This window comes from Melanerpes formicivorus, unplaced genomic scaffold, assembly GCF_026170545.1.
Source record: "Melanerpes formicivorus ecotype bairdi unplaced genomic scaffold, bMelFor1.0.p_v2 SCAF_18, whole genome shotgun sequence".
In the NCBI taxonomy this organism is placed as follows: domain Eukaryota; kingdom Metazoa; phylum Chordata; class Aves; order Piciformes; family Picidae; genus Melanerpes; species Melanerpes formicivorus.
Genome location: NW_027142370.1, coordinates 13,628,222 through 13,640,351, shown reverse-complemented (window position 1 = coordinate 13,640,351; position 12,130 = coordinate 13,628,222). Strand labels below are relative to the sequence as shown.

Genomic DNA, 12,130 nt, shown 5'->3' with positions numbered 1-12,130 from the left:
CTGCTGGCTCTCCCGCAGGTCCCGGCCCCGCTCTGCCGTTGCCGTCCCTCTCCGCCGTGCCCCCCGCAGCAGCCGCCGGCCCCGCGGCGGGAGGAGCCGCTGATGGTGAGCGGGCACCGGGCTGGGCGAGAGTGGGCACCGGGCTGGGCGGGGGGCACCGGGGAAGGACGGCTACCGATCCCCGACCCGCTCCCCGCAGGGGGCTGCGCTGCGGTGAGCGGCGCCGGCGGAGACCCCCGGGACAGACTGACAGCCCCCACCCGGGACCGACTGATCATCCCCGGGACCGACTGACCCCACCCGGGACCGACCTTGGCACACAGCCCCGGGAGCGGCCGAACGGGGCCCCCGAGCAATAAAAGTGCTGCGGAGACCCTGTGCTGAGTGATGGCAGCTGTCGCGGGGCGGGGGATGGTGGGCTAGCGGGAGAGGGTCCCGCGTGGGTGTGCTGGGGCCGGGGGTCTCGTCCTACAGGTGTCCGCGCCCCGTGGGTGGGTCTCTGTCTCGAGGAGCTGCCGTGTCCCGTGGGGGGATGTCTTTGTCCCACGTGGCTGGCTCCGTGCGGCGCCGTGCCCCACGAACGTGTCTCCCGCGGGGAGGGTACGTGTCCCGAGCAGCTGCCGTCCCCTGGCGGGGGGGTCTCTCCCGTGGCGGGGGTTTCTGTGCGTGCCAAAAGGGTGTCCGTGTCCTGTACGTGGGGGCTCTGTGTCCCGCGGGGAGCTCTCGTGCCCCGTGGGGTGCCGCTGCCTAGGGAGAGGGCCGTGTCCCGTGGTGGGGCTGTGTCTTCTACGGGCGAGGTGATGTGTCCCGGGGTCCCGTGGGTTGCCGTGCCCCGGGGAGGTGCCGTGTGCCGCAGGGCTGCGTCTATGCGGGGGGAATTCCCTGTCCCACGAGTGTCCTGTGCCACGCGGGTGTCCGCGGGGCGGGGAGAGTTCCCTGTACTGCGCGGGATCCCGTGTCCTGGCGGGGGGGCTCCCGTGGGTGCGTTCCTTGTCCCGCGAGGCACTTCTTGTCCCACGAGCTTCCCGTGGGGGTGTTCCCGGTCCCAAGGCAATCCCACGGGGGGATCCCTGGCCGTGGGGCAGTGCTCCGTGTGCCGCGGGGGTGCCGGGGGCCGGTGTCCCCGCACCACCTGGAGCTCGGGGGCACGGCGTAGTGCTGGGTGGAGGCTGGGCTGGGCGATCCCGGGGCGCTGCGGCTCTGTTTCCCGCCAAGCCTCGCTCCCTTTCCCGTCGTGCTCCGGGGCGGGGCGGTGCCGCTACGTCACGTCCGGTCCGCGGGCCGTCCCCTGCCATGTTGCCGGCGCTGCGGCGCTGCCTGCCCGGCTCGGTTCTGGTTGTTGCTCTGGGCCCAGCTGCCCGGCCAGGGCCCGGCCTTGGCCTCTGCCCCGGCACTGCTGCCGCCTGGGACCCGCGGCTGGTCCCGGCGCGGGGCCGCAAGACGCGAAATGACCCTCCCGCCAAGTCCAAGGCGTCGCGGGTGAAGATGCCGCCGCCTGTCGACCCTGAGGAGCTGCTGGTGGTGACCGAGCGGTACCGGCAGCACCGGCTCGTCCTCGGCGCCCTTCGGTACCCGCGAGGGAGCTGGCACTGCTGTGGGACAAGGGGCTGGGTGTAGGGCTGTGGGGGTGCCGAGGGGCAAGGGCGGGTTGAGGAACTGTGGCTATGGGGCAGGGGGCTGAGTGCGGTTCTGTGGGGCAGAGGTGGGTTGTGAGGCTGCCGTGGGGCACTCCACTGGATATGGGGCTGCTATGGTGCAGGGGGTTGGTTACGGGGCAGGGGGCTAGGTATAGGGCTGTGGGGCATGGGAGGTTTGAGGGTCTGGGACCACTTTGGGCTAGGGGTGGCTGGTCCCCAGGTTGTTGTGAGGTAGGGAAGGGCCAGGGCGGTGGGGCTGGGGCCGCCCGGGGGCAGGGGGCAGGATCAGGGTGGTGGCGCTGGCTCTGCTATGGGGCAGGTTTGGGAGAATCTCTGGGGTGCCCAGCCCTGGGCAGGAGCTGAAGTGCCTCCCCTCCTGGCAGGGCCGAGTTCAGGGCTGAGGTGCAGCAGAAGAAGAGGGAGACTCTGCTGTCCCAGCAGTCGTCGACGGAGCTGTCGGAGGAGCATCAGCGCCTGATGGCCTGGAACGAGGCGGAGAACGCGCGGCAGAGGGCACGCAGGTCAGCCTCCTGCCCTCCCCCTGCTCCTGCTTGGGCACAGCTGGCTTCAGCACCTGGGCCACTCAGGGTCAGGCTTGGTTTTTACACTTGACCTGAACATTGGCTTCTTGAAAATAAATCTGCATGCACCCAGGGACCTCTGCAGCACCTGCTGCTGCCAGGGGGAAGTCACCAAGCTCTGCAGCACCTCCTGCCGCCAGGGGGAAGTCACCAAGCTCTGCAGCACCTGCTGCTGCCAGGGGGAAGTCACCAAGCTCTGCAGCACCTCCTGCCGCCAGGGGGAAGTCACCAAGCTCTGCAGCACTTGCTGCTGCCAGGGGGAAGTCACCAAGCTCTGGAGGTCTGCCTGCTCTCCTCTGGAGCTGTCACCAGGAGGAGAAGTTTTCTTCTTGTTCCCCCCCAAGGGAGCTGTCCCTAGGTCAGACACAGGGAGCATGTCAATGCTTCCAAGAAAATCATTATCTCCTGAATCTCAGAATCAGGAGAAGGTAACAGGGAAAAGCCAGCTGGTCTTGTCCCCACTAGCTGTCCATTGGCCCATCACAAAGTGCTTCAGCTTCCACATCCAGTTCCTGCTGGAGGAATTGTGTGCTCCAGCTTAGAGCTCCCAGATACACCTTGTTGGGTCTCTGGCTCACAGCACATGGGCTGTGAAAGCTTTTGTGTTCATTTTACTCTTACAGGACGTGGGGGATTCCCTTGGTCCCTATGCTGGGGACAGCACAGGCTTTCCTGCCCAGCATGGCCTCTGGCTGTGCACACCCCTGGCAGCTTTGCATCCCAGGGGGTCAGCACGTCTCACCGAGGTGCTACCCTGCAGAGCACAAGTGTCTGCCAGCACTTTGTCATTGTGTTTTCCTTTCCCTGTGGCAGAGAGGAAAGACTCAGGAAAGAAGAAGAAGAGCAGAAGAGGCACAAGCTGCAGGCTGCAGAGAGCAGAGCCAGGCAGATGGAGGCTGTGCTGAAGAAGAAGGAGGAGGAGATTCTCCAGCTGCAGGTAAGAGCAGCTGGTCCCTCCTGGGGGCAGCACTGGCCAGCAGTCCCTGCGAGGGATTTGTTGGCAGCCCCTGGGGGTGATGTGGAAGCCATGGGATTATTTTCCAGAGAGCTTTACACTGGGAACCGGGAAGACAAGTGTTAGCACCCTCCAGGAGTGCTGACAGCATGTGGATGGGAGGGAGGCTGAGTGAGAGCTGTGAGAAGAGGGTGGAATAATCCTGAGGGAGAGAATAAAGGTTTCCTCGGCCTGGTCTGGGTGCTTGCTGGGATCCCAGTGCCGCCGCTGGCTCCTCTGGCTCGGAGCTGTGCGGGGAGCAGCAGGCTCTGCGCCGCCCACCGGGACTCCTCTGCTGCCCTGCATGAAGAGCTGCTGCTTGTCCCCTTCCAGGAGGAAGCCAAATCCTTCATCACCCCTGAGAACCTGGAGGCACGGATCGAGGAGTGCCTGGACAACCCCCGCAACTACAACTTCGCCATCGACAAGGAGGGGCGGATCGTCAGACGGACTGTGCTGGCCTAGCGGCGCGGGGCAGGGGCTGCCGGCCTGCTGCCCGGCCTCTGCTCTGCGGGCCTGCTCCCCGGGCCTGCTGCCTGGCCTCTGCTCTGCGGGCCTGCTCCCTGGGCCTGCTGCCCGGCCTCTGCTCCCCGGGTCTGCTCCCTGGGCCTGCTCCCCGGCCTCTGCTCTGCGGGCCTGCTCCCCGGGCCTGCTGCCCGGCCTCTGCTCTGCGGGCCTGCTCCCCAGCAGCCAGCCCAGTGCTGCCTCTGCTGTTATAAATCACCCACAGAACTGCTGGAGATGGCTCTGGGTCTGGCTGTGGCTCTTCTGCAGGGTTCCTGCCTGTGGGGAGAAGGGTGAGGGAGAAGCTCGGGCCAGGTACCATCTCGGACTCACGAGGCAGCCCGAAGCTGCTGTGTTCATGTGCCTGTCACTGGCTCTTTGTTCTCCCACCTCCCACGAGTGCAGATCCCTGCAGCTTTCACACCAAGCACGTGGTGGGGGTGAGCAGGAGGAGTTCCGAGGCAGCTGCCAGCTCCTCGCTGTAGCTGTTCACACCTCGACCCCACAAGATGCCTTTGAAGGGGAAGGGTCTGAGTGGCTCTGTAGGAAACACCAACCCTCTGCTGGGTTTTGGTGGTGGTGGGGGGTTTAAAGAATTTGCTGTTCCTCTGGTTCCTGCTCTTCCTGCTCACGCTCAGACCCACCTGTTTCTCATCTCTTGGTGGGGCTAAACAGGAAAATGTGATGAGAACATCCAAACCATGCCAGCTTTTGTGTGTCTCCTCTTCTTGGACTGCTTCTAGCCTGATTTTACTCATCACCTGTGGTGCTGTAATGGAGTAATTACTCTGGGTCCTCCTTGGTGGTCCTGGCTGGAGGTGGTCTTGCAGACAATTCACTGCCCTGTTGCAGGGCTGTCAGAGCACACAGAAGGAACAGAACAAAGAAAAGATACTCTGCCGAGGGAGTCCCTGCTGTGAAAACCACCTGAGCCCCACAAAAACAGGCTGGAAGAACAGGGACAAACCCAGCCTGGAAACTGGGGAAGAAAGGGGAAAGTCCCAGCAGACAGAACTTCACAAACTGTGTAGTAGATTACAAGTCTCACAAATGCCAGGCAGCCCCTTTCCTGTCATGCAGTGACTCTCTGCCAGGGGTGGGGTTGGTCAGCTTAAACCAGTACAGTACTGGAAAGGGTCAGCAAAGGAGCTGGCCGCCTGTCAGGTTGGCCCTATGTGAGCCATGGGATTGCTGAGCTGGAAGATGCCAGCACTTGCAGCCCCAGACATTTTCATCCTTACAGTGGTAAGGGTCTGCAGAGCTGTGGGACTGTTGAAGTAACACCATGGCACTGAAGGACAGAGGGTCAGGGACCACCTGGAGGACTTTCTTTCTATCCCTCCAAGTTTCCCATGGGTCAAAAAGGCACAGAAACAAAGAATCATAGAATGGGTTGGGTTGGGTGGGATGTTAAAGATCTTATTTTAATTTCCAACCCCACTGCCATGGGCAGGGATGCCTTTCCCTAGCCCAGGTTGCCCAAGGCATCCAGCCTGGCCTTGAACACCCCTGGGCAGCAGGTGTCCACAACCTCACTGGGCAATCTGTTCCACTGCCTCACCACCCCCACTGGAAAGAATTTCTTCCTAGTCTGCCCTCTTCCAGCTCATCCTGTCACTACAATCCCTTAGAAATTGTCCTTCCCCAACTTCCCTGTAGCTCCCTCAGGTACTGGAAGGTCACTCTGGGCTGTCCCTGGAGCCTTCTCCAGGCTGAACAGCCCCAGCTCCCACACTGACACAATCCAACCTGATTGTCCCCTGGTGTAGCGTGAGGCCATTTATCTTTGTCTAATCATCTAGCTGCTTGAAACTGGAGGCCACAGTGGTTTAGCATGTCTGAACCACTCAGATTCCATTCTGAGAGAAGACTGCAAAGGACATCAGTGAGGCAACACTTGTAGGAAGCAGCAAACTCTTTTTACTGGACCAGTAAGTGGAAACAAGCTTTTGGCCTGCCAGCCTGCCTTTGGCAAGAACTGCACAGGCTTCCTACTCTCTCCAGGCTTCCAGTAGGTGCTGGAGATGGGTTCTGAAGCAGGTGCCCTGGGCAAGTTGAGCTGGGCACACTAAGCAGCAGCCAGAGGCTGCACAACCCTGCTCACAGGGGGCTGGAGCCACTGCTGGCATTGCCAAGCTCCTGGAGTGCCAGGGCACTGACTGGGCCCTGAGCAGACCCTCACTCACAGGACAGCCCTGGTCCCAAAGGCCCACAGCAGCTCATCTCTGATCCAGGGGTGTCCTGACCCATACCCTACTGATGGGGTGGGCACCCCACACAGGCTGCCAGCTGAGCACAAAGACAACCCCATCCTGCTTAGGGCAGGTTGACACCCAGGGAGTTGAGAGCTAGGCCTGGCCCCACAGCTACAGGAAGGAGACAGCAGCCAGGCAGTGACCTTTCACCTCCCAGGGTGGCCCCAAAGACAGGGGAGAGGGCACCTGCTCAGCCCCACACACACTGGCCCCACACCTCTGAAAGGCCAGGGCCAGACATACTCCTGCTGATGACAGGGGTGTCCCTCCTTGAACCTCCCACCGGGCACTGGTGGCACAGCCCTGCTTACAGGGCAGCCCCCCCAGGCTTGGCACCCCCAAAAAGCCCCACGGAGAGCCAAGAAATGGCCTGCACACGGCATAAGGGCTGCCCCTGCTGGCTGCAGCACAACACCACCGCTTCAGGAGCCCAGAGAGAGACCACGGGGAGGTCACCCGGCCAGAAGTGGTGCCATGGGCAGCACCGCACCCTCCAGCATGGCACTTCTGCAACCTGCACCCCCTGAAGGGCCAGGGAATGCTCCTTCCTGTTAGCTGCCTAAAGCAGCCTCCTCCAGCCCTGCTTACAGGGAGCTTGGGCTGCACCTGGGGACAGAAGGAGACAGGGAGACAGAGGGCTCCACAACTCACCACGCAGGCCCAGGTTATGGGGCTGTCATGCTGGCCAGGGCTGGGCAGACCCCAGCCATAGAGATTTTCCCCACATAGTGTTGTGGTGGCATCTCAATACTTGTCACTTGTTACATAGAAATAAAACCGTGGCGTTTTGGGGGGGCTTTAGGTCGGCTCTGTTGTATAGCCTTGAGCTGCAGGAGCAGCCCTTTGCCAAGTCCTTTCTTCTTTCACCACTGGAGGGCGCGCTTGCATCAGCAGACTGCAGGCTGACGGTAGGGCGAAGCGACAAATCCTCTCCGAAGTTGTCCCAGCTAATTCATTTTGCATCATGAATGCACCTGTTCCATTGATTAGAGACTCTCACGCTGTACTGTTGACTAGGAACAAGCAGGGCATACAAAATAGTTACACTTTTTACTGCTTTCATAATTCATTGCTTTCTCATGCTCTCAGTAAGTTTGGCAAGAAGTTTGCCTTGGCCTTACTGAACCTTTTCTTCCACCGGTGGCAGATTCCCCTTGCCCAGTGTTTTCTTCTTCTTCATCAGCAGGTTTGTGGTAGGCTTGTTTGTTGCATGTGTCCCTGCATGGTTCTGGTTTCTTATGATTCAGCAGCAGAAAATGCCACTGAAACTAAACAGCAATCCTTTCTGTTTGGCCAGGTGGGAAACGGAAATGAATTCATAGAATCAATAAGGTTGGAAAAGACCTCAGAGATCATCAAGGCCAACCTGATACCCAACACCTCCTGACTAACTAAACCATGGCTTCAAGTGCCACATCCAATCCCCTCTTGACCACCTCCAGGGATGGTGTCCCAGCAGTATCTGTTTCTTATTGTCTACTATATGAAACTTGAGGGCTTTGGAAGAAGCAAGCAAAACAAAGCATCCACCACAGCAAACAACATGGCTGGAGATCTCTTACAACCATCAGCATCCTCCTAAGGTGTGGAGAGCAGCTGCTCTGCCACTCAGTTCTTGGCTTTTGCATCTCATTGCTGATGTGGCAGTGGCTCACACGAGCTCCTACACAGCCATCAGGACAGTGCTGAGCAAGCAGGTCCTAATGCCCCCCCATTTATCACATCACCTGTGCAAGTTAGTCCAGCCTGCAGCCCCTGGCTGCAGCCCCTGAGGACTTCAAGTCCACCGAGTAGCAGAGCTGTGACTCAACTTCACCTCAGATAGCAGAGGTTAATCAATGAGGATTAAGTGATATCATATATGCCACTTATCTCTAACCCTAACCTCAAGCTCTAACCCCTAACTCTAACCCCTAATCAATGAGTATGAAGTGCTATCACATATGGCACTTATCTGTAACCCTAACCCCATGACCTAACCCCTAATCCTAACCCAGCAACCCTAGCCCTAGCACCACAGTCCAGCCACTCGGCAAACTCCTTCGAGTGAATCAGCGATTCACATGCTGGGGGGAGGGGGAATGGGGTGAGTATTACAGATTTGGGGTGTATTAATGATCTGGCTGCTGTTGAACACAGTAAACCAGCAGATGTGATGCTGCCAATTTTGATTGAGAAGACTGTTAAGTATTTCATCCAAAGTGGTTCCTTGAGGACATGGAATGAAGGATGCTCAGAGACCAGGGAAAGTGAATGCCTTTTCTGCACCGGTCAGTGCTGCAACTCTATTTGGTCTATAGCCAAGCCTAAGCTTCTCCACACACCTGTGGAACAATTAACTCAGTTGACTTCAAAAGGGCTAAGAATTTGGTGCAGTTTACAATGGCTTTAGCCAGTTGGATGGTGCTACACATTATTTAGCTTTGATTAGCTTAGTCAGTGCACAGGGCTAGTAAATGTTAAGCATTGCCATTAATCATACAGCAGTGCCACTTACAGGCTCTCAGCATTCTGCTATTTAGCCAGAAGTGCAGGTGTGCAAATGAGGAATGTTTTGGCTTTACAAGCCAAACCTGTCTGCCTCTCACACCTGCACATGTTTGGAAAACAAATATAGCCCAACAAAAGCACTTCTAAAATGTTACTGCCCTAGGATGCCCGGCCCAAATCCTTGTGAGACTTGCACACCCCTGTAAAAGAAACAGATGCTGCTCTGAGAAGTGTAAAGCTTCTGTGTTGCACTGAAGTGAGTGTGACCTGTTCATGCTCATCAGAACAGCAGCTTGCAGGAGGTACTTGATTACCTTCAGAGCCTGGCCCTGGCTCAGCAGACAGGGGTATTATCATCTAAAAAGCCTCATCTTGCTCCCTCTGAAGACAGTGACAGTGCCCTCATCTTCCTGTGATTAGTAGGTGGGCTCTTGGCAATATTTCACTACACAGTAGTTCATATGCATGAGCTTCCACTTCAAATATTTGCAATTACCTTTTCTTCTTTGCTTGTTTGGAGACACTGAAACATTTCCACCTGCCTTTTCTTTTGCTTATTGTAGGTCCTGTGCTTTTAACACTCAAAATAACTACAAGTGGTGTGTTGCTCTGCTGCTTTCAGTGCAGTTATACATGCAGAGTTTGCAACCTGTGTGGCACAATGCAGAATCTGCCATTATTAATAGAATAGAATTAACCAGGTTGGAAAAGACCTTTGAGATCAGAAAGTCCAATGTATCACCCAGCACCATCTAATCAACTAAACCATGGCACCAAGCACCCCATCCAGGCTCTTCCTAAACACCTCCAGTGATGGGGACTCCACCACCTCCCTGGGGAGCACATTCCAATGGCCAATCTCTCTTGCTGGGAAGAACTTCTTCCTAACCTCCAGCCTAAACCTCCCCTGGTGCAGCTTGAGACTGTGTCCTATTGTTGTGGTGCTGGTTGCCTGGGAGAAGAGACCAATCCCCACCTGGCTACAACCTCTCTTCAGGGAGTTGTAGACAGCAAGAAGGTCTCCCCTGAGCCTTCTCTTCTCCAGGCTAAGCAACCCCAGCTCCCTCAGCCTCTTCTCACAGGACTCTGCTCCAAACCACTCCCCAGCTTTGTTGCCCTTCTCTGGACACCTTCCAGCAACTCAACATCTTTCATAAACTGAAGAGCCCAGAACTGGACACAAGATGTGGCCTAACCAATGCTGAGTACAGGGCACAATGACTTCCCTGCTCCTGCTGGCCACACTATTCCTGATGCAGGCCAGGATGCCATTGGCCCTCTTGGCCACCTGGGCACACTGCAGGCTCATGTTCAGCCTCCTCTCAACCAGTACCCCCAGGTCCTTTTCTGCCTGGCTGCTCTCCAGCCACTCTGACCGCATTACGCTCGGCTTTGGTGAGAAAACCTACTCTGAGCACAGTTTGCTGCACTCAGTTTTTGAAGATGCTATTTCAGAATGGAAGAGAAACTTGGCAGAGGGTATTTGTGCAAAGAATCAATTACACATTCCCTAAAAACTTCACAGACCCTCATGAAACCCTGCTGCTGAAAAGCAAGGTCCTCTTGTAGTATAGGACACAGAGGCACCTAACATGTATCATCCAGAGGTCAGTGAGGAGACAAGAAGATCAAAAGTGGTAGGGAACATTCATGATCGATTGCTAGTGCAGACACTGTTAGAACTGCAGCTGTGTGAGTTTGCCACAGCCTTGCTAACACAGCTGGGGAAGGCAGGACTGAGCTTGTTTAGAGCTACTTTGGTTCTCTCTCTTCTGGGTAGATGTGACTCTAGCTTAATGTGTAAAACCTGGGGAAACCACCATGACAAGGTGATGCTGCTGGGGGATATTGGCAGAACTACTTAAAGCAAACAAACATAACAAAGAGGTAGGATTGAGCTTTTCAGGGAGACTGAGAGGATGTCTAACTCCATAGGAATAAGGGGACCAAACCAAAGCAAATCTGGTAGGAAACTTCTCTCATTTGCATTGTGGCTCTAATGGAGTCACAGTTTCTTATGCTTCAGCTCATTTAAGGCATACATCCACCTCAAAAAGATCACTGTAGCCTTGGGCTGCATGGTAGTAAATCTGTCTAAGGTTCAGAAACAATGTTTTTAGTGGAAGAAATGAGTGAATGGCAGTAGCTGTTGAGACATAATCACATCTGATGTGTATGTCAGAAGTGGTTAACTTCTGAGTGGTTAGAGGCTATTTTTGTTCTTCAGTAGATGTTTGGTGACTAGAGCCAGCAGCCATATTTCTGTGGCACTGCATGACCTGCCCTAGATTAGCATCCTCTGAGGGCATTCCTGGAAAGCAGTTACTGCAAAGGTTTCAGCCCTGCAGGACCTACAAACCTCAGATTATTAAGTGGCCATTCCATTTATCTGTGCTGCAGGTGGGTTTCCAGCCTAGGAGAGGGATGAGTAAGGCTTTAGGGTACGGTGGAAATAAAAAGTCCAAATTGACAAATGTGATGGCATGCATCAGGGCACCCTTAGTATCACAGTATCACCAAGGTTGGAAGAGACCTCAAAGATCATTGAGTCCAACCTGTCACCACAGACCTCATGACTACACCATGGCAGCAAGTGCCACATCCAATCTCCTCTTGAACACCTCTAGGGTCAGTGACTCCACCACCTCCCTGGGATCATCTAGTTCCAACCCCCCTGCCATGGGCAGGGACACCCCACACTAGATCAGGCTGGACAGAGCCTCATCCAGCCCGGTCCTAAACACCTCCAGGGACAGGGCCTTAACCACCTACTTCCAACACACATGAAGAACTTTGCATTGCTAAACTGTCCCGAAATGCACTACAGGATGTAGACTTCAACTGCTGGTAAAACAGATTGTATTATACATTTTATCAGCATGGGAAATACCCAGGGGAAACACTAATGGTCCCTCTCCTTTGAAATGCTGATGCTTACTGAATGCAGTGGGCATGGAGTTGGGATTTTCTGCATATTAAACCATCTCTAAAGATGTACACCAGTGTTTTGTTTCACAGAATCATAGAATGGTCTGGGTTGGAAGGGAGCTCCAAAGGTCATCTAGGCCAAACGCCTCTGCAGTCGGCAGGGGCATCCTCAGCTAGATCAGGTTGTCCTGTCCAGCCTCACCTTTGTTTCAAGGGATGCAAAGGAAGATTCCTAGTGAAAGCAGTGAGTCCTCTTGCATGACTTTAAATGCTCAGGATCTCTGTGGATTTGTGAGCTTTGACATAGAGCCTTGCTGTATTGCTGGGGTTTTTTGGTCATTGCAGTCAGTAATGCATTCAATGTATTTCCCATAATGTATAACCCAAGAGTGACAAGCTCTGCATCCAGTGTTGCAGTTGTGACTGATTGAATTAATGAAGTGCAGGGGCCCTGTGCAATAGTCCACAGCTTGACAAAGAGTTGCATCGGTTTTGGAGATGGGTGGAGGCTCAGCCAATACAGAAAAAGGTCAGGTGCAGCCTGTTCACAGTAGCACATCCCTAGGGATAACTAACAGCTGGGGGTGGGAAGCCTGGAAGGTAAAGGTGCTTTGAAAATAAAGTGGTAGGAATAAATTAAGGATGAGAAAAATTCTGCATCAAACCAGCTACAACTGAGTATCTTAGGAAGCAGCTCTTCAGTATGAGGGTGGTGAGACTCTGAAGTATGTTGCCCAGGGT

At 55.5% G+C, this 12,130-nt stretch overlaps 1 protein-coding gene across 1 annotated transcript; it reads left to right on the top strand.

The window, feature by feature from the left end:
- Positions 1-1,272: 1,272 nt before the first annotated feature.
- On the top strand, positions 1,273-4,423 carry LOC137446725 (small ribosomal subunit protein mS26-like). The gene is made up of 5 exons (XM_068149672.1): positions 1,273-1,568; positions 2,021-2,158; positions 3,032-3,155; positions 3,546-3,728; positions 3,889-4,423. The coding sequence occupies exons 1-4, from the start codon at positions 1,294-1,296 to the stop codon at positions 3,675-3,677; spliced, it is 669 nt and encodes a 222-aa protein (XP_068005773.1). The 5' UTR covers positions 1,273-1,293; the 3' UTR covers positions 3,678-3,728; positions 3,889-4,423.
- The last annotated feature ends 7,707 nt before the right edge of the window (positions 4,424-12,130 follow it).

Coding starts and splice junctions, on each gene's coding strand:
- LOC137446725 (XM_068149672.1), top strand. CDS start 1,294: ATGTTGCCGGCGCTGCGGCGCTGCCTGCCCGGCTCGGTTCTGGTTGTT. Junction 1,569..2,020: donor CTCGTCCTCGGCGCCCTTCG/GTACCCGCGAGG, acceptor CCCTCCTGGCAG/GGCCGAGTTCAGGGCTGAGG. Junction 2,159..3,031: donor GCGCGGCAGAGGGCACGCAG/GTCAGCCTCCTG, acceptor TCCCTGTGGCAG/AGAGGAAAGACTCAGGAAAG.